We start from the raw sequence: 27,891 nt of genomic DNA on the forward strand, positions 1-27,891 counted from the left end.
TAAAAATGCTTTGAATAGTAAAATGAAAGGATTTATTTAATTCTACATGTTAGGAAATTAGGTCAAGATGTATTTTAATTTACACCGACTTTATTTGGATTTGAGGATTAACTGAAACTCAGTGTCATTAGAACATGTCACTGCTACCAAAAATAAGTTAGATAGGCCACATTAGAGATGCACTTCCTAATATGTATATGAAGACGGTATTTATTTGAAATATATTTTAATCTGCTCTCTGTATAAGGTATTCAGAATACATTCTGGCCATACACACCTACCTTTTTAGGCAGGAAAACTCATTTTGTGTGTAGGAAAAGATAATCTACATTATACTGCTTTAAACAATTAAAACGTGCCAATATTTTCTTTACCAAGAGAAGGAATCAGATTTGTCTCCTGACTTCTAGCTGTGATGACCCGCCTTTGAGCAGCCGTCCATGTTTTCATTGCTCGATATGTCAAAAAAAAATCATAGAAAACTCAGGTTGCGTCTAAAAGGGAACCATTGACTTGCGAAGCTCTCGCGTGATCTGTGCATATTGTCCAATTATTGTACATGCTGAACAAACTAATTATGTTGTAGAATGTGACAGCGTTATGGTTGAGATTTGCTTTGCTTTACGGATAGAAAGATCTTGTTTTGGGGTTAAATTTGTCACCCTCGCGAGATCTTTCACGGGTCTGGGGTTCCCTTCTAGACACGTCCTAAAATCTCAAAGGGAGGGCTTTATGTCCATGCTGCCTTTAAGAAACATCGGAAGTTGGGCTTTACCGTCTGAAAAAAAAACAAGACAGGGAGCTAATGGAACCCACACGTAGGAAAATAGCTGTTTTTGTCGGCTTTTAATCCATGTGGTCAGTGGTCGTCTTTGTGGGAAATGTTTAAAAGGCGTTAAAACGTAGCCTATGTCACACAAGTTGTTAAAACAAACTACCAGAGTTTGACATCTATCGGTGATTAGTATCGCACATCGTATCTGCATTCTTTCAGATAAATGATTGATGCTGCGTGTTGCAGAGCATAAACCTGTCTCCCTGCTTACATGCTTAAACAAAAATTTAAGTTGCTGAACTTTGTGAATGTGACTTAGAGAGGGTAGACTGGGGGGCTATGAGCTGCATTTGAATGCAGCGTAGTGAGCGCGGGCGGTAGCTGGTCTGCAGAGCTAGTGCAGCAACTCCGGCCAGGTACGCTAGCGTCCTGCCTCGGAGAACACTAAGCTAACGCGGCCTTCGTGAGTGCTGAATCAAAATAGCTACATTTTAACAAACCTGCACCAACCCGCAGCCATGGCGGCTGAGACCGACAAGGTAGAGGCTGTGGACAGCGAGCAAGACGAGGAGGAAGATGTATACGAAGTGGAGAGGATCATTGACATGCGTGTGGAAGAGGTAAATCTAGCTAAATGCTACATAGCCGCCTAGCTAGGTTGGCAAATATGGCTGGCATTGCTTTCACTCCACTCTCACGACGCATAGCCCTCCTACAACGGTGCCCAGTCACTTTCTGTCACATAGACGCCTGTCTTCAATGCATTTTAAGTGCATTTTTGTGCATTAGGTTGCTGTTTTTTCACTTAGTCTTTTGCGGTTACTCTCCCTTCGTCGTGGCTCACTGCTCGTCCATACATAGCGTCGTTTTTCTGTAGTACAACTTCTCCCATGATGTCCGCTCGCCTCTCCCCTGCTGGGGCCAAGGACGGACGCTCTGCAAGCTTGCAAATATTTTTCATGATGGGTGCTCTTGTAAGCATAGATGCAAAAATGCAAAATTACAATGTGCGCAAAACAGATTAAGAGATGAGATTTTCTAGCGGTGAACAATGACAGTTAGCGTAGACCCCAGTGTGAATTTAACGCCAGCGTAACCGCCATATGTGAAATGACATCAATTTACTAACTGAACTGTATTTACCTTTCTGTGCATCATCTGAGCAATAACACATGTGATCATAATAAACTACAACTGATAATTGTTGCTGTGCTTGTAACGTGTTTATCTGCTAACGTTACTAGAGTATTTCAGTCAGTGGTGGAAGAAGTACTCTGCAAGGTTATTAAAGTGAACTAAAACTAAGATAAAAATTGAAATCAGGTGAGAATAAACATTGTAGTTAGCTCTAACTGAAATAAAAATAAGAACTATACTTAAGAAAATAATGAAAAGTAACTAACGATATCGTGTTCTTACTAAACGAACTAAAATAAATATATACAGGAAATGTGTTTAGTCTTATGTATCCCAAACAAATGAGAACTCGAAATTTACCACCTCCTAATAGGAAAAGTCTGGCTGTATTAAAGGCTGTATTAATATAATACATTGTAGCCTAATTTTATGTAACCAACTCACTAATGATTTACCCTCACTTTTGATTTTTTCATCAGGACTCCTGAAACGAGAGCTCTTTATCTTGCACATTTTAAGTGGATCACAGGTTGACACATTGATTACATTGTATGCAGAACAGAACAAAAGTGTTTGAATCAGAATCCACTTTATTGGCAAATGATTTTCACACTTACAAAGGATTTGGCTCAGGTCTTATGTCTATGTTCATTTTTATGGCCCTCCCCTGTTGATTCAAGGAACAAAATAATTGTGGTGTTACAGGTTGTTTGGTGGCTTCTCATTGAATATCTCTTTATAATTAATACAGTTTTATTAGAACTGCATCAGCATATTATTAATAAGCAGCCTGACATCAGACTTTGGATGAAATGTTTAATCTCTGCTCTTGTGCTTGATTGCACAGTTAATTAATGCTTTTTTGCTGTAGTGGTCTCTCCCGTTATTTCTTCTCATTGTTTTTACAAAGTTATGCCTGGTCCCAAGATGGTGCCACATTTTCACACTTGAATAATAACTAGCCCTTCACGTGAGTAATTATGGAGGGAGTAATTATGGAGGGAATGCTTTTGTGTTTATTATGAGTGGAGGGAGGATGGAGGGCAGTGTTTGTTTTTTCCATGAGTGCCAGAGCTATTTATGAGGTTTGAAGAATTCTCCACATTTAATGTGCTTGTTTACCTCAATGTAAGTAATTAATCTTTTCCACAGATTAACTAAGTTAAATGAATATGTCTTAAGTAGGGGAAATAAACAAACAGGAGTTTGCTGATGCTATCACACTGACCTTTATTTCAATAAAATTCAACTTAAGTTTTTTTGGCTTCTGAAGGGGGTCGTGCCAGAAAAAAGTTTTGGAACTGCTGCTGTAAAACAAGTGGATGTAGACTGCAGTTCACTTAATAGATGTTGACACTGCAGGTGCTAAATTAAGTTCTGGTGTTTTGCAAAAACAAAACAAAATTTAAAATTGATTGTATACATGTGTATCGCATTCAAAATTCTGGACCTGACGATAATATGTTGTCCTAACTTGTTCCATTTGTTTCCCTCTGTTTACATACTTACACTCTGGTCAAGGTTTGAAAATATGTGCATCTGCAATAAGCAGTTATTGATTTTGCTTTTTCTGTGTGTGGATGTTAACAGTTTTCTAGCAGCTGACTAATGAAGTTTTGTGTGTGTGTGTGTGTGTGTGTCTGTGTGTGTGTGTGTGTGTGTGTGCGCATTTTCTTCCCAGTTTTCTTGCTCTTTTTAACAATGTTGTGGCTATCATGATTATGAGTCAAAGAAAATAGTTCACTGTTGAAAATTAGATAATTATTATTGTCAGTCTTGTTTTTATGCAGGCAGCCATTGTCTAGAAATGTTGTGTTGCTCCACATATTTTGCTGGCTGGTGAAACAGTCAGCTGTTGCTAACTGCTACCTGCCACCATGACTGGTGATGTGGAGGTAATCTTCAGCTCAATATCTTATCTGTTTTCAGGGTGAAGTGCTCTACAGAGTCCGTTGGAAGAATTACTGCTCTGATGATGACACTTGGGAGCCAGAGGCCCATTTGGAGGACTGTCGCGAGGTCCTCTTGAATTTTAAGAAGAACATGGCTGAGGTTAAGGCCAAGAAAGAGGCAGAAACCAAGAAGGTATACACATCACTGCTGATACTGTATTCACCAAATCAGTAACATTGGTTTACATACAGCATTTACTCATGCTCATTGTAGTGTATTAGAATAACCAGCATGTATTGTGGTTAGAAGCAAAACTCACAGCTGAAATTGTTGAAGTCCCAACTGTCTGGCTGGTAAGGTAGTAGTCCAAGATACAGTAATAATTCATCGATTTATCGCTAGCCATAATTTGGTGTTTCTGTTGAAACTTCTGAAATGTAAGCAATCTGGTCCACAGTGAACAGTTTTTAAACAAATGCTGCCAATGACACTTCATATTAAGGTGCACCAATAAATTTGTTTGCAGTGCTGTTATAAATGGTTAAAAGAAACTCAGAAGGCTTTTAATGTTGAGCAATTTATGAACTGTTAACAAGTTTCTTGGAACTGTTTACAAATGTTTTTTAATCTAAAAATAAACATGCTTATGATATTATTTACACATACTAATGTTAATAACATCTTTTTAATTAATGATGTTTAAGTCACATCTGTCTGGATGAAGTCAATAGAATGAGAAAGCAAAATCAGTTTGAGAACAGCTCTTGATTTTCAATCAGAGGATTGGTCTTCAGACTTAAAGGAGCCCTGTGGAGTTTTCTTGCAAACAAATAATAGTTCAGTGTTGCTTACCTGAATGCATAGTGTGTATCTATGAGGACTAACAAATGCATTCAGTGCATTTCCTTCGTCATTTTCAGAGACAAAGCATTTTTTACATCCATGCATCTTAGTGTTCTTCTGTGTCTTTGTTGATGCATCGCTACATGTCTTGGCACGTTATTACCATGTTTAGATCATTGGAATAGTGTGACACAGTTGGTAGGACTGTGTATTGCATCACCCATGTGCACAAGAATTTGATAAATTTGATGCTACTAGAGGTCTAAAACTCCACAGAGATCTGTTAAGCTAGAAAGCCAAAAATACAATATATAATCTTAAAAAATGTGACATTGCTTGTCCTGTTTTCCTATTAGAAAGTGCTGCCTACAAAGAGCGACTCAGAAAGTGACAGTGACAAAGACCGCCCAACTGAGCCCCCTGTAAAGAAGAAGAAGAAAAAGACGAAGATCCGGGAAGAAGAAGAAGATGATGAAGAGGAACCGCCTCCAAAAGAGAAAAAGAAGAAGAAGAAAGATAAACGGAAGGAGGACTTCAGGCCTGTACCGGCACCAGAGACAGATGAAGAAGAAGAAGAAGAGGAGAGACCTCCAACTCCAAGCTTTACTCCCAAGGAAAAAAAGACTGAACCAAAAAAGCGCCTGGTTGACTCTGAAGAGGAGGAGGAGGAGCCTGTTCCCCCCAAAAAACACAAGAAGGAAAAGGGAAAGGAGGGAGGAAAGCATAAGAAAGAAAAGGGAGAAGAGGGGAAGAAAAAGAAAGGGAAGAAGGACAGAAAAATTGAAACCTCTGAAGATGAGGCTGCTGCACCTCTGGAAGATGACCTGAGCGACGGCCCATCAGAGTCTCAAACGGACGATACCGCGTCAACAGATACAGCAGCAAAGTCGGTAGAAAAGTCACGTTTGGAAGATAAGTCCAAACAAAAGAAGGGAAAGTGGGAAGTAAAGCTGCAGGGCATTAAGGACCTCATCCATGAGAAAAAGAACAAAAAGCCGGATGCTAGCCAGAAAGAAAGCAGCCTCCAAAAACTTAAGAGCCTCACGTCTAAAGGCAAGGAGGAGGCTGCCCCACACTCAGACTCAAGTGACAGTTCCACCCTACATAAAAAAGCCAAGAGCAAAGGGCAGGAGAGCTCGTCGGCACCACCCAAAGTCCCATCTTCTTCCACATCCTCATCATCCTCTTCATCCTCTGTCACAGCAGCTAGCAGCACCAAGGGTAAGGAGGATGAGGTGGCTAAAGAGGAGGTGTTGGGACAGAAGGATGCCACAGGCTCCACTAACCTTTTTGAGAAGTTTCTGCTAAACTGCGAAGCCAAGGACCGGGCCCCCCGCAGGCAGCCAGTGCATCAGCCCCCTGCTGAAAAGAGCACCAGCAAGCCCCCAAAGGTATAGTGTTACTGCTGTGTATATATAAAATGTTGGAGTTGCTAACAGAATACATGTTGATTTAACTTAAGAATACACAATATAGATTTTTTTTATATACGTGTGTGTGTATAATTACCTGATTTTCATGGCAATACAATAAGATAATCATTAATTTAACATTTTTGTATTTTAAAAAGAAGTTAATATAACCTGCAGTTTATGAACACCTGATGATATTTAATATTGCACAGCTCTGACTGAACCAAGTCTAACTGGCATGACAACGACAACAAAAACAAAGAACAGTTCTGACTCTTCATTTATTCATTTATGTTTTCTAGTGAGGTTCATCAAAAAACTTCAACAATCTACTTTGACTTTGAGCATTTTTCCTAAAACTTAAAAGTAAATACTCATATTATTATATAATTATATCCGATATTTATTGGCTGTCATTTCCTTATTGAAAATAATAATTAATAGAATTTTCCCATTATCATGTGATAATTTATTGGCCTTGGTATTTATTGTGCACCCCAAATTTAACTTGCTATTTTAACCTGCCCAAAGTTCAGAAAACTTGTGGCCTAATAATATATTTCATCCATGCAACGTTTCACAGATGTCCAGAAGGTCTGATTTAACCAGGAAATGGCTAAATTTACATTTGCAAAACAGAAAACCAACCTGGTTTTACAGTAAGGGTCTGCTATTACCTTCAGATTAAAATATATTTGTTGTGTGGGAGGAACTTACTGCAGAAAGGAAAGAGGCACTGGCACAATTTCTAATGCAAGGGTACCACCTAAATTATCTTGGGATTTTTTAATCATAGTCTGTTATAAAGGGACTGCAGACAATAGTTGCATATAGCATTAACATCAACAAAATAAAATTTGATTATCTAAAAGTAGAGGCCAGTATACAGGTTTATTATCCTTGCAAATATTCACATTTAACAATAGCAGCTGTTGTTTGGCTTCTGCTGAATTATTTGGTAGAAGAAGCAGAAATTTAAAAAACTATGATGACATTGAATTCATAACAAACAGTGAACACCTGGGATAATTGAAAAAATAATAAAATAAACCCACAAATGAACCACTTAGAGACAGAAATAGCTTGGATGAAAACCAATTAGGGTTATTATACAGTCTTGTATCCACAAACCTTCAGACTATGATCAAGTGCCAATAGATCACCATTTTCACATTATTATTCAAATAAATGTGCTTCATTTCCCCAGGTTTATCATGCCAAATTAATCTAAAAAGGTTATTTTCGTATGCTTTTAATTGTCAAATGTTTCTGCAGTTTGTTAGTTGCTTTTGGTTATCAAATTGAATAGGTTGAAGACTGTATTTCAATTTCAACATATTTGATAGGAATGCTAAATAAAACCAATGATATGACCGCACTGACAACATGCTTATTTTTCAGAATAAGTCTTGTCAAATGAACATCTCATTTGTTTACCCTGTTTGATGGACCCTGCTGCTCCATGATTTTCCAGGAAAACTACAATGTGTTAACATTTTTGTTTTTTTTTTTTCTCCCATCAATAGCTAATTGGAAAGATTGAGAAGATCTCCAAGCAAAACAAAGATTCTCCAGCTCAGAAACCAGAGCCTGAGAAGACAGAGAAGACCAAGCAATCAGATGGTATGCATGACTCACAGGCTTAAAACAGTCACATGTATAAAACATTTAGCGGTTGATCTTAGTTTGAAAACATTTATACAGGGCTTCTGCAGGTCCTTTAAAAAGTCTTTAAAAAAGACTAAATTTTATTAAAATTGTTCTGTTAATAGTATTTCTCTAATGAGTGGCTGCAAGTTAAAGAAGATCTAACCCGAGATTAGTTATTAGTCTCATAAATGTCTCATAAAGTCTTAAATTTAACTTCTAAACCTGCAGAAACCTGATACATAGTCAGATCGGCCCACATTGATTTCAGTTAAAAAGAGAAACCCTAACATCAAACAAACCAAATCCATGAATGCACAAAGGGTCAAAATATGCAAAACAAAGTCTATGTGTGATTTTGCCTTAAGCCTCTATGTGCAGTGCTCACAAAATTGCCAGTGTTTACAGTTTGTTTACATATGAAACAAGTTGCTCATTAAACAAAACTGAAAAGTTTTCAGCAACATATGGCATGCTCAACGTCTTGACTTGTTCATTGAGTTCCCTCTTTGGTTCAGCACCATGTCCCACTCGATGTTGTTAAAAGTATCGGTGTGTGATATGACGATATTAGATTGTGAAGGATTAGAATGTTTCTTCTGCTGCTGTGGATGAAAATGAAAACACCACAGAAGAGTTAGTCCCAAAACAGGCCCCGGGCCTGAATTATTAAGGACTGTAGTATTGATAAGCTCCAACATTATAGGTGCTTTTTCAGGTTTGGTATAATTTATTATCATGCGGCAGTGGCGCAGCCTGTCCACTTCTCTCTCTGTGTCGGGGCAGCTTCATCATGCACACACGCACACAGAGTGAGATCAGCGCACAGCAGAGTGGAGATGCTGCGGGTGCAGGCAGTGAAATTTAACAGGTGAAGAATACCCGGTAACATCTATGCTCATTATTGTAATTAAGTGCAATAAAACCCTCGCCAATAAAAAGCTAATACCTCATCACTACACGTTCTCAACAAGTATTAACATGTAAATGGAGAACAATAATTTAACCTGCTCCACCTGCAGTCTCATCCACCACTGCTGTTCTACACAAGCGCAGCACACTTTCTCAGCTAATAGCGAATTGAAATAAGCCAACGTAAATTGTCTGTATGGTGTCAAAACTGTTTAGCTTAATTTGCCACATATGTTAATATTTGTCAAACTGTTGTAAATGTACTGCTGGTTGAGACAAACAGCTCCTCCACAGACTTGCAGGCACTGAATTACCTCAGCATCAGAGATGATGTGTTCTTCATTCTTTATAAACCTCACTCAGTGTTTTGATGTCAGGAATATGATTTTTTTTTTAAATGCAGGAAAGTACTGTGGTGCATCCCACTTTTTAAAATTAAACTTTTAGATTTGATTCCAGTGAGATATTGAGTTTATACAGTGACTTTGCAGTTGTAAACAGCAGTTTACAGTTACTGCTCTAGTTATAGTAAATTATAAAAATATTCAATTCACAGATTGCAGACAGCTTAAAATCTGTTCAAAAAGGTACTCTGGCCTAAACAGTCTGTTATTCTTTTTTTCCTCTGGACTAGAGGCAAATGCATGTTGCTTGATATTGTTCAGTAACTTGCAAAATAGTCTTGATCTGAATATCCTGATCCTGCCATAAAAGAATATCATATGATCTTTATGCCATATCGCCCACCCCTAGTTAAAAGTTTACTTCAATACAAAAGCAATACAATATCTTGTACTGTTCAGTCCTCAGTTTAGTTCCGTTTTTATTTTCCTGCCTGAAATTTGACTTGCAACAGAGCAAAATCAATATTCAATTACATTTGCTGTACCAGCACAGTGTGCAGGTTTTAAGTTCAAGTTTAAATAAAAAAAAGTGTTCTCTTTTGTGTTAGGACTTTATTTTTGTCTTTACTGTGATATGTGATATTTGTTATTCTGCTACTGTGACAGCTCTAGTCCCACCATAACTTCAAACCTTTCTTTTTTCTGAGTTGTGTCACCACTTGACCAATGTGCCCACTATAACCAGTAAGAAACAAGTCTTCACCAAGCAGGAATGGGGAATGACAAGCTGCTTTTTTGTGTGGGTTTGACTGATGGCTGTGATGATGGATGAAAGGCAGTCAAGGCTCTTTATCTCCCAAGAAATATGACAGTTTATCCATTCTCCCTGTAGTCCCCAAGCCTGGCCAGAGTTATGGCTTCAACCTGGACAGTGATGAGAGGGAAGGAGAAGAAAATCCAGCAAAGCAGAGGCCTGGAGATGAACCCCGGGAGCGAAAGGAGAAGCCAGAGGAGACGCAGCGGCCTGGCTGGGAGAGGAGAACGTCAGCAGATGACAGGAGGAAGAGGAGAGAAGACAGTGAGCCCAGACTCTTCATAGCATGTGATGACAATCAGGACACCCAGGACCCACCGGAGGGCACTGACAAATGTGGTATGTTTCTGATTATTTTATTTATTTATTTTTGATCAATTTAACTTGCAACCTAAGTGAAATGACAAATATTAATTGAAGTTTGAAGTTTGAAACCTATCTGAGCAGGATTTTCAGAGGGGGTAAGAGGTCATATGAATGTCAGTATGCAAGGTTTCAGGCTGCCAACTGATAAAGTATCTCTGTGCATTGTGTATTGTACAGACAAGGGCCAAGCCACTTTGAGTCTAGGAATGGACCTCAACCTGGACTGGATGACTTTGGATGACTTCCAGAAACATCTGAACGGGGAGGATGAGATCCTGTCGGGTCCACCATTATCACCCAGTGAGTATTTACATCTAATATAAATGGCAATAGAAGGTGATTTTCTGACCCAGGGCAACAGAACTTTACACAGTAACATAACAACAACAGTTTTTCTAAACATTGCTTAACCTTCTGGTATCAGGGTGAGTATGATTTGCACACTTTGTGCTTCATGTTATAAAAGGTTATATTATTTTTCACAATTTATATTAGCTGAGATGATAGGATGGAAGGAAGATGATAAGTTGTTCATTTTTGCATGATTTTTAAAATCTGACCCAGCCACTAAAATCAGCCCGTTGTAAACAATGGAAAATTACTACACTAGCACCCTTCTCCAAGTCAGTAAAACATGCTCATTGACATTCATTCATTCAAACCACTATTTTTGATCCATAATGATGTCCGTGCTTCGTTTGAGAGCTTTGGCTTTAAATTTTCACCCGACCATTTTTTTTACCCCGTGATGTCACTCTTGCCATATTTGGAAGAGGGAGAAAATACATGTTTTTTCCATTAGATGGCAGTGTCATACTGTTCCCTGCTCCCCTCTTCACCAAGGCTCTGAGGTGGTGTGTTTATGTGGGCGTGGGTGTGCATGTGTACGGTGTGTACATTACATGACCTTGTGCCCTTATGCGTAAAAAGCACACATAGCTTTCAAGTTGCACTGTTTTTCAGTCACTCCATTTAATGTGTAGTTTTGTACAAAAGATCAAAATCCTGCTATGTTTTTTATTGTGAAACACACCTTGCACACACCCGCAAAGAGCCCCATCCACACAAGTATTACACAGCTCTGAGGTGCATGAACGGGGAACATTTACCAGCGCATGAAAGAGAGACGAACCTAAATAATCTCAGATTTTATTTACACACCTGCGGCTGCTGCAGGGTATGAAGAGGGGCAGTAGATGAGAAGTGGTCATTTCTTCCTTTGCATCCCTACCTGACACGATGGAGCGAGATTTCAGCACTCAGGAGGTTCAGCAAGCCCGCGGTGTGGTGATTGAGTTGGAGACCATCTGTTTTGGCACATGGGGAATGGATCTCCAAGAGCGGGGAGAACTTGTATCTCACTGACAAGATAGTCCAAATGATCATGGACTACACCAACCTCCACGGACAACGCTCCATCCGGGACTGGACCAGCACCGATCCCACTGAGATGAGGGGTATTTCATCCTCCTCCTACTGGCGGGGCCGGTCTTTTTTTGCTCCACCATGCCATTGAAGCGATTCCAGCTCATCAACACCACAATCCGGTTTGATGTCCGGCTAGTCTGGCCACAGCGTTATGGCAAAGACAAGCTGAGAGCCTTCCGGGAGGTCTGGAAGAGGTGGACAGCAAGGCTCCCTCTGCTATTCAACCTCAGCAATGACACCTGCATGGATGAGCAGCTGGTCCCTTACCGGGGCCGCTGCTCATTTCAGCAACATACCCAAAAAACCAGGCAGGTATGGCATCAAGATCTGGGTGACAGCAGACGTGGGCACCAACTATGCTTGGCGGATATCGGTGTAAATAGGGAAGGAAGCAGGGCATCCACCAGAGCAGAACCAGGGGAGAAGCGTTGTCCTGGAGATGACAGAGGGGGTAAGAGGAGAAACTGTCACTTGTGACAATTTCTAAACTTCATATGCCCTGGCTGAGGAGCTACTAAGGAGGAAGAATGCCTTCGTCGGGACGAATCGGCGGAACAAACCCGAGCCCCCCTCACCTGCTGCAGCTGCAAAGGAGAGCTGCTCTGTCCTCTGTCTTCGGATTCACCCACACACACCGTAGTGTCCTGCATGCTGAAGATGGGGAAGAATGTGATCCTCCTGAGCACCAAGTACCGGGACCCGGCGGTGAGCAGCGATCCAAAGAGGAAGCCGGAGATAGTCCTTGACTACAATCGCTGCAAAGGAGCTGTAGACAATTTGGATAAGGTATGTGTAATTTATTTTAATTTATTTTATTCTGAATTTATGTGCTTGTCTAAAAGGCTTTCTATTTATCATTTTATGTAACTGTGATTGTGTACAATGAGAAGAACTTTTTAATTCATTGTGTCTTTGTGTTTTTTTTTTTTTTATTTTACAGCTTGTTGCTACATACAGCTGCCAGAGAACAACAAGGCGTTGTCCGTGGTGCTGTTCTACAACCTCCTGGACACCAGTGCTTACAATGGCTTCGTTCTCTGGACCACCATCCATCCAACCAACCTGGGAGCAGAGGAAATCCTTTGCCGACGGCTCTTCCTGGAGGAGCTGGGGAGGAGCCTGATTGCCCAACTAGTGTCCATGAGACAACGCCTCCCCCAGACACCAGGGGCCGCACCAACATCCACGAGCCCTGCCCCCATCCCCACCTCCACTCCCTCCCCGTTGTGGAAGCAATGCACATTGTGCACAACTAGGAAGCAGGTATTCTCCACCTGTCAGAAATGTGGAGTGGCAGTCTGCAGGGAGCATTATATTACTGTCTGCAGCTCCTGCTGTCATTGAACTTTTTATTATTGTTGTTGTTCCTTATTCCTGTTCTTATTGACTAATTGGTAATTGTTTTATTCTTTCAATTAAAAATTTGATATTTTGCACAAGCTTTAAGTGATCCTCTTTGATTTATAAGTATGCATTTTATGCACAAAGGGTGGTAAGTGTGAGTATTTTAGAGTATTTGACGTAGCACAAAAAAATAATAATGCATATTATCCATTGTTGCTGGTAGTCATTAACATATGCCAGCCTGCAAAAATCAAAAAATAAGTAATCCAATTTTCATGTAGTATATTGGTAAAAAAATTTCAATATAATAAAACTTTTTTTGTGTGTATTTTCCATGGAAAAATGTAGTGACACCATGATCAAAATATGGCATTTAAAGGGTTAAAAAATGTAAAATTAATGAATATTTGGTATTCGCCATGCACAGCCAAATTTCACCCCGGCTCCGCAGGGCTCTTCTCCTGCTCGCCTTCCATCATCCGCTGCTGTACAGAGTGCACAGTCAAATACTCCACCACAAGCTGCGTCTCCTGCCACCCTGGTTATCAGTGATTCACTTATGAGGCACATCAGGAGACGATCAGCGGGGACGTTCTTTTTTCTTGGTACTAAAGTGACTGACATCCGAAAATCCTGCTGAATGCACCAGTGAAAATCCCCGGTCTCCTGGCAAAGTATCCCTGCGCTAAGGATGTTTTTATCCACGTTGGATGCAAGGACGTCTCCAAACAGATTTCTGATATTTTAAAGCTGGATTATAGCAGACTTGGAAAGTGTATTTTCATTTCTGGACCCCTAACACCACTGGACCACAGCGTTGGCCGTTTTAGCATTATCTTCAGCCTCCATACATTGCTCCAGTCCACCAGTGTAACACACAGGATGGTTTTTATTGACAATAAACTTCTGCTAAACTTAACCTCTTCTGGAAACGTTCTTCCTTTTATTTGAGGTATGGCATCCATCCTAGCAGGCTGGGTGCACGTATCTTAACGGACAACTTATTTTACTCAGTCTTAAATGCTTCCGCAGTTTGACTATTGTCTTATTGTCTGCCACATGGTCAGATGGCCAGGCGTGCTCGCCACAGGTCACTTCTGGGCAGCAACCACTGGCCAACTTCTTCCCTGCACCACTATCATCATCCCAGTCAGGTATTGGCTCACCAGCTCCCCCTTGTGCTCAGGTGGTTTTGAGACCAGTACACAAGATTGCAAGCGCTTTCAATGATTATTTTGTTTCGTCTGTTAGTGAACTGGCATCAAATTTTGATATTCCCTGTTGTCCCCCATCGGTTTCTTCTCCTACATTACATAGCTTTTCATTTTCTGAGATTACACAAACAGAGCTGTTTGAGACATTGAATTCTTAAAAAAAAAATCACATGCTCGTGATATTTGTGGTTTGAATATGCATTTTTTAAAGATTCATGCTAACATCTTCATGCCCCATTTACAACATCTGATAAATCTCTGTATCAGGCTTTCTGTTTTTCCTTGTGGCTGGAAAACTGCTCAAATCACCCCCATTTTCAAATCTGAAGATCCAACCTTAGTCTCAGACTACAGGCCAATATCAGTTACCCCAGTATTATCTACATTATTGGAGAAATTTCTCTGTAATCAAGTAAGCAACCATCTTGAAAGTAATAATCTTCTCAGTGACTTCCAACATGGCTTCCGTTGCACCCAATTGACCATGTCTGCGTTATTATTTTTCACCGAACAAATATGTACTTTACTCAACAAAAGTCATGTCACTGAAACAATTTTTATTGATTTTTGCAAAGCCTTTGATACAGTGAATCATCAGATTTTATTGCACAAACTTAGCTCATTTCACCTTTCTTCTTCTGTGGTAATGATGCTCTCTTCATATTTATCAAACAGGTTTCAAGTGGTTAGAATTGTCCCTTTAATGTGTGATATGGGAGTTCCACAGGGTAGCATCTTGGGTCCCTTACTCCTTTTACTGTGCATCAATGAGCTTCCCAATTTGTGTAAATACTCTAACTGCTTGCTATATGCCGATGATACTGTCATTTTTCTGTCTGACCCAGATCCTAATATTGCTAATATTAACTCTAGACTCTGCTCTGATCCTCTGAGTTGTATCCCACATGACAGGCTGAATGCTAACCATTTAACTATCAGTGTCAAGAAAACAGAATGTATGTACTTCCACTCACCTAAGAAATCTATATTCATCTCAGACCCAGTTCACTTTGTTAGTCAAAAGCTATCCATTACAGAAACCTATAAATATCTTAGAGTAGTTCTCGATTCACATCTCTCTTACCGTAATCATGTTCATTATTTAACGAAGAAGCTCAACCAGAAACTGTTTGTATATAACGAGATCAGACCATATCTTACCAATGTTGTCTCTAACACGTATCTACATGCAGTAATTCTCTCAACAATGTCTTACTGTCTCCCAATCCGGTCCCTCACCACAAAGGAAATTATTGAACCAATAGTAAGACTGTACAATAAAAGTTTATAAGATCCATGGCAAATATTCCCTCTGGACTCACCACTGCACTGCACTTTCACATTCTAATGCCTTGACCTTTCAGAAGTACACAGATAATCAGGCTATTCAATTTTATCATTGGATTCAAAACAATAACACGTCTCCAACACTCACTGATCTAGTTCCAACACACAACATAAGACAAGAACACATCACTAGATCAGTCTCCCAAGTACTAATCCCAGTACCATCTTATAAAAATAACTATGGTCAGAGATCATTTTTTCATACATATACTACACTCTGGAATGAGATACCATATTATAATAGAACAATGTTATACATAATGGAACAATTTTATACATTTTAAACAGACATATAAACACTATCTGATGGAAGGATGCACTTTCAACCAGTAATGTGTGCATACTTCATTCAAGTCCCCGCCTCTCTTGTTGCTGTTTGTTTTTATGTTTTTGTTGACAGTTACTGTTTTGTGATCTGATTTTATTTTTTGTGTGCTGCCGAACAGGAACTTGCTGTAAACCAGTTTTAACAGAATTAGGCCCAATTAATGATTTGTATTAATTAATATCATGTCAGTTTTAATCTTTTCCTGTATAATAAATAAATGAAATGAAATACAATTTATGATTAGGGACCTTGATTTACAAAAATAAAATTCAATTAGAGTAGAAAAATAAATCAGTATATAATATTTAATAGCTTGATTTATAGGTGTGCATTTTATGTGCAAAGTGTGATAAGTGTGAGTATTTTAGAATATTTGACCTAGCACAAAAATAATAATGCATGTTAACCAGTGTTGCTGTTAATCACTGACATATTCCAGCCTGCAAAAATCAAAAAATAAGGAATCCAGTTTTCATGTTGTATATTGTAAAAAAAAAAAAATTAAGTTTTTGTGTATTTTCCTTGGAAAAATGTAGTGACATCATGATCAAAATATGGCATTTAAAGGGTTAAAAAATGTAAAAATGAATGAATATTAGATAGAACAGAAAAATAAGTCAATTTATAATATTTAATATTTATTTGAATCCCCCAGCTGGCAAAATGTCTCCATACTGCCATTTGCCATGCCATGCCTAAATGTCAACTGTAGCCTCTCAGACCTCATCCATGTGTATGTGCATGTTTGTAAAATGTATTTTTATTTTTATTATTTTACTGAGTCTTTAAATGACTGATGCATAGTGCATTTTCTGTCTGCACTCACTGGATCATGAAGGCAGTCAATCCACAACGCCCCCAGACAGTTCATGTTGTCACATGGACATCCAAAATTGTAACAGCTCTGCCTGCCATTTTAGACAACTCATTAATAATAGCTGTGGGGGTCACCCAAGTTTGTTTGTCAACAATAAAGTAATGCCACCTTTGCTGCTAATGTGTTATTATCCTAACAGTGGATGTTTGATCCATGATGTATATTCTCTTTTAACTTAATTTGGTTCTACCTTGTTTCTGTCAGGTGAATTGCGGGATGCTGTGAAAAGTGGAGATTACATGGCTGTAAAATTAGCACTGAATTCCAAAGAGGACTACAATCTGGACCAAGAGGTATGTTCTATTCCCTTCAAAATGTCTTGGTTTTTTCTGCCCAGTAACTTGTGGCCTATTATGTTTTATATTTATTTTTTGATTTTCATCTATGCCAAGAGTACTAAAACCATTCGATTTCAAGTCAAAAGGACATTTTACAAATTTTACAGCTCACACCTTGGTTGTCCCTAGTGTGTACGTGTGGGGGTGTTTGTGCAGTCCAGGTGGGGGGCGTGTGAATTGTGTGGGTGACCAGTACAACAGTACTTTGTATGTCACAAATAGCACTAATATGGTTGAATACTTGCCCTGACATGTCTTCTGCATAACAAAAATATGAACTGTCGTTCCATTAAAATTACAATAAATTTAGTGAAGGTGGTCAGAAATATTTGAAAATCATTTGACATAAACAGCATTGGTCCAGGAATAGTTTTTTGTCCCATGTGGAAAGTCACCACATGAGAAGTAGTAGCTGCAAGCACAATTTTTAAACTGAAAAAATGTCAAGGTGGTATTTGTTATGGCACAAAGCTGATGCTTGCAGACAGAATTTCTGTCCCAGATACAATTTTCTATATGTGATTTAACTCAATCAAATTTTGGACTTCTGAAATATCTTAAGAAAGCTCTCTTGTAAATGTTCAAGTGACTCTTCAGTATCTGCAGGAATGGAAAATACTAAACAGCAAGCATTAGGGAAATTACTTCAAAGGGCTACATTATGTAGCAGAGAGGACTCCCTTCTGTCACATGCAAAGGATCTTAATAATTAACCATACAGAGCACATTAATTTTAAAAAAAGAATGTAGTTTTGAACTGTGCATCAAGGAATCGATCTCTACAAGATCTACATCTTCAGACAACAGAATTCAGCGACTCAGGATGTTTTTCACAACTCCAGAGCACCGTTTATTCTGCAGCAAGGTAAGAATATGGTCTCAAATGTTTTCATGTTTTTATGGAAACCAAAATAGGATGTTTGTTAAGTAATGATAATGTATTAGAGTAAATATTTTGTAAAGCAGTCATTTAGTTTGATAGCAACTTCTGTATTTTACGGAATAACAACTCTGTGGTGATGAGTAGGTTTTAGGTTTAAGTTAAATTATGCCTATAATATACAGAGAATTAAAAGGCCATGCCACGTACGTTTAACCTGAACTGTATTCTACTTTGTGGGCCAAATATGTAAATATTTAATGAAAATCTCGATTGAGCTCTGCACTGTTGCTAACACTCTCTGTCGTCAGCTAGATGCCATACAATGCTCTTTGCTGTAATTACTCCCTGCTCTTAGCAGTTTAAGTTAAGATAGTCAATTGTATCAACCATAAATGGTTTAAAATGGCACATTTAATTTATGTGTAATTGTACATTGGTAACTTGCACCTGATACTATTGATTTATCTTTATATTTTCATGTGTGCAAATTAGAGACTTTTATGTCATCTTTCCTTGCAGTGAACAAGCCAATGGAAGAAGACACTGAACACATGAAGTAACAGGACAAGATGAGCCATTTGAAGCAGGTACATACTGTATATGCTTTCAGAACACGTATCATCATCATCATTATCATCATAACACAACATGAGCAGCTACCATGCACGAGTAAACTATCATGTAACAGGAAATTTTTTCTTTCATCATACCATCAAACATCTAAAAGCATAGATAACATCTAAAATGTTATGTGAATGGCTGAACACCATTAAAGTGTTCCCATTTTTTGCCACCTGTACTTGGCCTGGTCGTGGACATTGTTATGTATTATTTTTTTCTATTTAGCCGCATTGAAGACATGTTGTGTTTAATCACCACTTTAATAGATTTTATTGTAAAAATGCAGTTATGCTTTGCCAGAATATATTGTATATTCCATCAAAATTACCAATTATTTGTTTTGATTGCAAGCCATGGATGTAGGTCTAGCGTGAGTGCATATTCTGTTCTTTCCATGTAGCATTTCATCCAACACCCCATGACTACATATATTTGGTTAGACAAATACAATGTCAAAACGCTGCTTGATCCAATAAAGCCATTAACTATTCTCGAATGGGTCACATGTGGTTTTTGTACTGGAGATTTGAGAGGTGTCAGGGGTTTTTTGATACTGATGTTGGGCTAAAAAGTAGCCATCACATTGACTTCTGTTTGAATGAGCCTGGATCTTGGTGGGACATTGCCAAGGTGCTGATGCATTAAATAGCAATTGAAAAATGTGCCAAGGATTTTGAACAGGCAATAGCAAAAACTATTACTTGACTTATCACCACCACTTAACAACCACAAACCAAATTTTAGCTTTTTCTTTTTTTTCCCCTCCCCCCACATTTACTTTCTAATGCGCCTGTGTTTTAAGTTCACCCAATCAAATTATTCATGAGGTCTGATTTGGCGATGAGTCTTACATATACTTGTTCTTTTGCAGGGTTGTACTATTGGTGAGACGAAGTCATTTGAAGGAGAGAGGAGCTTGATTGAAGAGAGAAGTTCGAGTGATGCTCTTAGGTTGACTTCTAACCTTGACAGTGCAAGAAATGAAGAGGGTACTCCAAGAGTAAAAGAGATTATCCCACAAAATTTGGATGGTCCAAAAGATGGCGAAAAAAGGCCAAGCTACCTTGCCAGTACAAACACTGAGCAAGTGACAGCAAGTGAACATGAACAGACCCAAAAGTGTGGGAGGGATATAACTGAATCCAGAAATACTGCTTGTGATTCAGACATAAGGCAGAAAGGACAAGGAAGGGGAGACCAGAAGCCAGCACAGGAAGACAAGGTGTCAGATGACACAAGAGGTGGTTTATCAAGTAGAATGAGTTTGAACTTTGATAATTCAGATCCTGCCAGGAATACAGAGGCAATGCTGACAATGGAAGATGACACAATAGAACAGGAGAGAGAAACTACCAAACAAAGTTCCCCCGAGGAAGGAAATGACTCAAGTGATGAGGCAGAGAATGAGGTGGCAGGTCAGTCAAATAGCACAAATCAAGTTCTGCTGGAGTTCAGCAAAAAGGACATTGTTAAAAGACGATTACAGCGCCGCAGGAAAACAGTGGAGAAGAAACTACCAACACGATCCAGTTTAAGGACCTGTAAGAAGGTGCTTGAAACAAAACCTGGCACCACAGAGGATGAGAAAAAAGAGCCATGCAAAAAGCACTTCTGTTTGTATTGCAAAATGGCTTTTACCCAACTTGCAAAGCACTTGGAAAGAAGACATGCAGAGGAAACTGATGTTGCCCATGCAATACACTTTCCCAAGGGTTCCAAAGTCAGACAGACTTTGCTTGACCAAATTCGCAATAAAGGAGATTATGAACATAATTTCCAAGTTCTCAAAAGTGGTGAGGGGGAAATTGTCACGAAGAAGCAGGTGAAAAATCCCAGCATATCTGTTCGTGACTTCCTGCCATGCCAGTACTGCTTTGCTTTTTATCGCAAAACTGATTTATGGAGACATGAGCGGTCATGTAAAGCCAGAAAGGGAGATCAGAAATCCGCTGAAAGGACAAAAAAAAGCGGAGTCCACAGTGCCGCCTCCCGGCTGCTTCCGATGTCAGAATTCTTAACCGGAGGCTGTGAGGAAATCATCCACATCATGCATCAAGACGACATCTCGAGGCATATCAGAAATGACCCACTTATTTGTAAATATGGCAATGCATTGTCTGCTAAGTATGACCATGACAAGTCTCAGTTTGCTTATATTGCACAAAAGATGAGGGAACTAGGTAGATTTGTACTTGCTGTAACTGAGCTTGACAAGAGCGTGAAGTACTTGCATGAAGTATGTTTACCATCCAGATTTGAGTTGGCTGTTGAAGGAGCCAAAAAACTTAGTGGTTTTGATCCCAGTTCCAGTAAATTCAAAACTGTTTCCCTAGTCTCGAAGATTGGCTACTCTTTGAAACGAGCTGCAGAAATAGCTTTTGGGGAAAGTCGCATGACAGAGGACAGTGAAACAGAAAGTGAAGTGAAAAAGTTCATACAGCTTCTTGATACAAAATGGAGTGAGTGTTTTTCTCGCAAAGCTCTTGCATTATCATTAAAGCAAGAAGTCAAGAAAGTGGAAGTAGACAAATCAACTGTGACTGAAGATTTGATGAAACTCCACAGGTTTATCACAGGGGAAGAAGATGAAGCTAGGAAGGAGCTTAAAGAAAATCCTAGTTTGTCAACCTGGAAAAAGCTCAGTGAGGCCACTTTAGCAGATGTTTGTCTGTTCAACAGAGGAAGGGTAGGAAATATTGGTAGAATGCTCTTGCAAACGTATACTCACAAAAAGAGTAGGGGGACATTTGTGCCCGCCGCTGATCAAATAAGAAAAAGCACAAAATTAGAGCTCGACCTTGGTGCCAGTTTCACCAGGTTGGAATTAGAAGGTCAGTATGGAAGGAACATGTTGGTTCTTCTAACAGAACAGATGGTTTTGTCAATCAACTTACTCATTGAATATCGAGAACAAGCAGGTGTGTCAAAAGCTAACCCGTACCTGTTTGCAAGGACTGAAGGTCCATCCTTCATCAGAGGATTGGACTGTTTCCGAAGGGCTGCCATGGAATGTGGAGTTAAAAACCCAGAAGCACTTCTGTCCTCATCATTAAGAGAGCAAATTGCCAGCTGCTGGCAGCTGATGAGCCTCAGTGAAAGTGAATTGGATCAGGTTGCCAAACTGGTGGGAAAGAGCAGTCAGGAGTGTTACAGGCTTTCAAAAAATGCATCACAGCTGGAGGAAGTCAGCAAACAGCTTCTCAAGATGGACCGAACACTGCCATCACGTCCACCTAGTGCTGCTAGAGAGGGTGAGCAACTTTTGCTGTTTTCTATCCTTTTGCATAAATGTGATCTTTGATTGTAAAGGTTGGATGGCAAATAGCCAACACTCTCTCACACAAATTCACCTAACTGCTTGTTCTGGACCTTTCAACTGTCACAAGGTCTTCATCGGCAGATGTTTTCTCAGTTGTCATGGATCATTAGATGTTCATCAACTTTCAGATTGTCTGATCCCTTTAGGACTTGGCAGTTTATGCTTGACTTTTGGAGCAGCAGTTGTAAACAGTGTCCACTCGAAAGGTCCACTTAACTTGGTGGTTATGGAGCTTTTGACAATATCAGCTGAGTCTTGGAAACAGCGCCTGACTAAATAAAGTCTTTTTCCAAGATCAAGAATGAACTGTCAAGCCATGCAGTTAACATTGTTTTGTCATTTTAAATTGAAAGATTACTGCATTCTAAATTCAAATGAGACTGCATTTCTCTTGTATAACCATTATTCTCTAAACCATTTATCTTCTTAGGAAGTACACAAAAGCCCGCTTTGAAGAGAAGACCTTGGAGTGAGAAGGAGCAGGCTGCAGTGAAGCGTTACTTGTGTGAATTTATCAGAACGATGAAGGTTCCAGGCAAAAAAGAGTGCAATGCTTGCATAGCTGCTGAACCAGATCTTGGTGGAAGATCTTGGACAGATGTCAAAAACTATGTACACAATACACTACAGACAATACGGAGAAGAAATAACCAGCAACAGTCTGAAGGGAATGTAAAGGAGAGTCCAAAAGCTGGAGTTGAAACCTCAAAGAAGGATTTGGAAGACACAAACATCTGTAATATGACAACAGTGCATCCAGATCACCTGAGAGAAAGTTCAAATTGTTGTTTGTCAATTGCACCGGTAACAAACTTGAGAGAATCATCAACACCATTCCCCCAAGAGATGACTTCAAGTTATGCATCCTTGTGTTCTACTAGTGCAAATATGGTCCACACCAGTCAACCATTGATTTCTACTTTCACACCGTTGAATGCAACTGATACACAAGTGGTTCCTACATTTACTCCACACAACACTACAAATGCACTAATGCCTCCTGCATACACAACAGAGAACAATATAATTATGCCAATGTCTCCTCTTTACACACAGAATGCCACAAGTATGCCACCCCCTTCCGTTTATTCATCCCAGGACACTACGAGTTCAGCAATGATTCCTAGTTTTAGCACCTTTAGTGCTCCAAGTACCTCAATGGTGCCTACATTCACCCCATTGAATCCTCCAAGTTCCCCAATGGTCCCTGCATTCTCAACACTAAATGACAGAAGTAGGCCCATAATTTCTTCATTCACACCTCTGAACCATCCAAGTACACCAGCTTACCCCACAAACCCACCCAGGCCTCCCACAACTGCACAGGTTGTCCCATCAATCCATAGACCCAATGTTCCTGACAGAACACACGTGGTACAGGAAAGTACACCCATGTCTGCTGCGGCCACTCCAGCTGTTAAGCCTCAAAAGAGAAACAAGAGGTTGTGGAGCAAAGAGGAACAGGCAGCAGTGAGGCGTCAGCTGGGAGACTTCTGTAAACTGGTGAAAGTGCCAGGCAAAAAGGATTGTGACGCATGTTTAGCTGCTGAACCTGCCTTGAACACCAGAACATGGAGGGAAGTCAAATATTTTGTACATAACTCAATTCAGTCGATGAAAAGAAGAGGTCATCTAGTCGCCTCCAAACAAAGTGGAGTACAGGAGCCAGAGACTCAGAATGCAAACCCAGAATGGGATGGTCCAGTTTATCTGTCCTTGTAAATATTTGTAATGGACTTGCCAGAAAACACAAAGCGATCAGTGAGATTTTAGAGGTGTGTAAGGGCTGTGGCTTTAACCTCAAATTAAATGGGACTTAAAAAATTCAGCAGATATGAATTACAACAATTAGACTGCCCTGCCTTTCTTTTAGTCACACTTTCTGAGAAGTTCTTGAAATATTCAAGTATATTCAAGAGTCCATCAGACCAAGGTATTGGTCTACTGTTGCATGAATATACACTAAATTGGTGGAACCAAGGATGTTTGAACTGTAGCTTTGGCTCAGAAAAAGCAGTTATTTATGTTTAATATGGTTACATTACATATACGTATGTAATATAGTCAAAGATGTAACACTGTCAGTTTGTCTGATCATCACAGGTTATCTCTAGAAATGTTTGAGTTTTAGATGTGTGGTCATTTAGTAAATGTGAAGCTCATTTTGACAGGATTTTCAACCTGCCACATTTATTGGCTGTGGCAATTAGCTGCTCTGGGGCCCAAACACACTTTCACAATTTCAAACAGTATTTCTGAAAAAGTTGAAAGCATTCACTTAATTGTGTGGGACTCCCCAGCCACAGTGGCCAGGGCATTTCCCATCCTGCACTGGGCAAAGGTAGCCTCAGTGACTGTATATGCCTAGAGGGATTTTTACTCTTACTTACTTCAAATCCTACTTGGACATCTACCTTTCTGCCTGTACTGTTTTCAGTAGCATTTTTATGCATTTTGATGATCAAAAAAGAAATGGAAAATCTACCAGCAAATCATTGCAGCCAGTCCCTCCAACATCGTAGATGTGCGTTGACTTGCTTTACATACTTCCCAAATGCCTGGCCCAAATGTATTATATTCTTGCTTTAACCAGTAGCCTATATTGTAGATGATCCCTGATAGCCCGCAGCAGTAATGGCATACTTTCCTTGCTGATGTTAGAGAATTAGGATCACCATGTGTATACCTCGCACTTAGATATTATAACACTTTTTTTTTTTATGTTATTATGTTATTATATTAATTTGTATGTTCCTTTGTTTTGTTTTGTTTTTTAACAAGCTGCCGAAAGGGTTGGTTGTATTTTTGTATCACTATACAGCAACTGTGTAGATCATTTTAGTACTTAATTGTATTTGATGTACTCTAATTTGAGGTATAATACACTACATTAATCTCATTTGTATTACTTTGTTTTAAGCTCTTATTATCTGGGTCTTTGTGGCATTAATATCCAGTTGCCAAGATCATATTGCCTTATTATGTTGATTATGTGGTTCATTACATTTATTTCCTATTCATGTTGTTGTCATCTTACACAAAGGAAGTACTGTAGTGGTATATTTTGTGCACCAGATATCCCATCCAGGGCAACATTTATCCTTTAGGCACGAGACTCATTCCATCAACTGTAGTTCATGCCTCAGACTTGTTCTATCCAGGGTAACAGCTATCCTTTAGGCACGAGACTCATTCCATCAAGGGGGACACATATCCTTTGCGCACGAGACTTATTCTATCAGCCGTAGTTCGTGTCTCAGGCTTGTTCCATCCAGGACAACATTCCCTTTTATGGAAGATCATGATGCCATCCGGCAATCTTAGTGAGGCTGGGGATCTTGGAGATGTGCCTGGTGCTGACCACGCAGATAAGATATCAGGCCAGCTGCTATGATGTCATTTAAACAGTTCAGTGTTCTTTTCATGTAATGCATTGTGAGCCAAAATGTTCAAAGTGGGAGGAGGCGCCTAGAGCCTCCTAAACAGTATATAACAAGGTGTTTTGCACCTCTTTCTTCAGTCTAAACCTAGGTTTGACTCAAGTTTGTTGATTTTTCTACCTAGAGAGACCAATAAACTTTGTGTGGCAGAACTTTGTTGCTCCTCCAGTGATTTTTCCCGACTTTGCCTGATTCTTCTTTTTGATGGTTTTGAACTTTGAAAATATACAAGTGATAACAGTGGTTTTTTATTGAGGTTTTTAGGGTGTTGTGGCTCTAAGCCCAGACCTTACTGGCCTATTTTTCTGAGCTTTTTTGTCACGACAGTACAAATTAGATTTTTTTGTTTTTGTTTGTTTGTTTTAGTTTTTTTCTTGTCTGTGTCTCTTTACAAAAGTTAATTCATGAAAAGTCTAATTACAAACTAGATCAAATCTGAAAATGACATCTCTTTACATTTTAACATATAAAGATATGGGAACAGCTTGATGAAATCTTGCTGGTACCAGACATTAGACAGTGAATGAAAAGGTTAGTTTTGTTTCCATGTGGATACGATGTTAACTAATTTCAGATTGTTCCTTTAACTTAAAGTATTATTTCATTTAGTATTTCCAAAACAATTTGACATTTCATTTTAAGCTTAAGATTTTTTTTAACACATACATTTCATTTTAAACTTGCTTTTTTTGTGTCACATACAAACCTTGATGGTTTAAAACCAAGTATTGAACATAGGTTCAACCTGTATTTATTAATAGCAGACTGCTGGTCACATGCTGTGTGACTGAGGCTCTGGCTAAACAGGGTCGTCACATTTTACTTTCAAAAACAGGTCACCAGTATTAATTTTACCCTATATATTTAACAAGGTGTGTGGGCCATCTGTCCTTTAGTACAGTAAGTCCACTCTCTAGATGTCTTCATTAGCATCTACTGTAGACTGCATTAAATGCAGTCTACAGCAATTTTAGCGACTTTCTTTGTGATCGGAAGGAGCAGAAGTTACGGTTAAGAGTTCTAGATAGCACTGCTGCTATTTGTCATGGACAAAGGTTTATGTGTTATCCTCAGTAGCCACTGTAGTGAACCTATGTAGAGTAACAAGTGTTCACCTTTTCATACCAAAGCGATTAGTGTCATAGCTAAAATCCTGACTTTGAGCAGGAGTGAAGACCCATGTCAGATAACCCACGTTAACTCATTCACACCAACAGCAAACAGGTATTTCCCATGTTGTTTCTTCCTTGTGAAAGGAGTATATCTGTGTTGCAGTATCTTCTGTAGTTAGGGTCACACCCCAGATACAGCAGTGTTTGGAAAATGAATCTGTTTAAGGTCTACAAATCATGAATGATTATTCAGACACTACCATTACTGTTTGATGTTGCAAAGCAAAACATTTTTTCTGTATAGTAGATAGCTTTCTTTCATTGCTATTGTATAAGCACACAGTGCGTGTTCATCCTGGTGCAATTATGATGCCTTCAGTTAATGCTTCTTATCAACTATTGTAAGGAATTTATGACTTCTGCTTGTACAATAAAATGCTTCTTGGCTTAAAAACATTTTGTTTTAATAAAAAAAGATGTGTATTTGTTTTTACAGGGTTGAATGTTAAACTTTTTTGTTAGACTTTGTGTAATAGTAAGTGCCTTAGGAGACTGTCTCAATCAGCAGTCAGCGGGGGTTAACAGATCACAGATGTAGGCAGGAGCTTGACCTTTTAAGGCTTTAAAAACAAGCAGTAACATGTTAAATTGTAAAACTCACAGGTAATCTGTGAAGGCCAGCAATTGGTGTAATGTGGTCACAAAAGGGCAAGATACATATATTACAAAGTTAAAGTGTTTCACTTTTGTAAGGCCTTAGTCAGAGCTGGTGCAGTGGAAGGTGTTTATCACCGTTGCATCAAGAGAAAGAAGTTTCTAGGTCTGCACCTGGCAGCTGATTGAGGCCTTTCTATGAGTTTGCATGTTCTCCCTGTGCCTGCGTAGGTTTCCTCCCAGTGGATAGACATGTAAGTGCTAAATTGCCTGTAGACAGTGTGTGTGGATGATTGCGTGCATGTTTCAGTCCCTTGATAAAGTGACAACCTGTCAGGGTTGTACAAGGCTTTTCATGTCACACAGACTCATCCAGCCAGTGTTCTCTGTAGTTTACTAGCCAGTGTTCTCTGTAGTTTACTGTTTTATAACACAGGAGAAGTTTGTTGATGATGTGGGAAAGCTGCACTGTGCCTTCTGAGGGCCAAAGAGAAAATGGCAGAATTCAAAAAACTTTGTAGAAATGTTTTCCCACTCGTCAGTTCAACTGAAACCGGTCACTTAACTCCTTCTTTTGTGGCATTGTAACATTGTCTGTCTGTTTGTCACAGGATGTCAGTGGTATGTCCCTGAGCATGCTGGCTGCAGCAGGAGGGCAGGACGACATCCTCAGGTTGCTGATAAAGAAGGGGGTGAGGGTGAATGGACGACAGAAAAATGGCACCACAGCCCTGATGCATGCTGCTGAAAAGGTAAGGGGGCATCCCACCCACTATGAGAAGGTGCTCTTATATTTTACTGTAATGTTGTTTTTTGATTAGAATAAATATCACAGACATTTCC

At 39.3% G+C, this 27,891-nt stretch overlaps 1 protein-coding gene across 2 annotated transcripts in view; it reads left to right on the forward strand.

Moving 5' to 3' along the window:
* Positions 1 to 427: 427 nt before the first annotated feature.
* mphosph8 (M-phase phosphoprotein 8) overlaps positions 428 to 27,891 on the forward strand; it is a 35,017-nt gene continuing 7,553 nt past the window's right edge. Inside the window, exons 1-9 of one of the 2 annotated variants that reach the window (XM_084724915.1) lie at positions 428 to 1,395; positions 3,842 to 3,997; positions 5,005 to 6,039; positions 7,587 to 7,683; positions 9,856 to 10,116; positions 10,321 to 10,443; positions 16,886 to 16,974; positions 19,395 to 21,774; positions 22,273 to 24,741. In XM_084724915.1, coding sequence (XP_084581041.1) covers positions 1,294 to 1,395; positions 3,842 to 3,997; positions 5,005 to 6,039; positions 7,587 to 7,683; positions 9,856 to 10,116; positions 10,321 to 10,443; positions 16,886 to 16,974; positions 19,395 to 21,774; positions 22,273 to 23,564 — 5,535 coding nt within the window. In that variant the 5' untranslated portion in view covers positions 428 to 1,293 and the 3' untranslated portion in view covers positions 23,565 to 24,741. Of the gene's footprint in view, positions 1,396 to 3,841; positions 3,998 to 5,004; positions 6,040 to 7,586; positions 7,684 to 9,855; positions 10,117 to 10,320; positions 10,444 to 16,885; positions 16,975 to 19,394; positions 21,775 to 22,272; positions 24,742 to 27,659; positions 27,801 to 27,891 lie in introns of those variants that run through there. The other variant, XM_084724916.1, reaches the window with a different exon arrangement.

The sequence above is a fragment of the Lutjanus erythropterus genome, chromosome 8 (assembly GCF_056507025.1).
Source record: "Lutjanus erythropterus isolate fLutEry1 chromosome 8, fLutEry1.hap2, whole genome shotgun sequence".
In the NCBI taxonomy this organism is placed as follows: Eukaryota; Metazoa; Chordata; class Actinopteri; order Lutjaniformes; family Lutjanidae; genus Lutjanus; species Lutjanus erythropterus.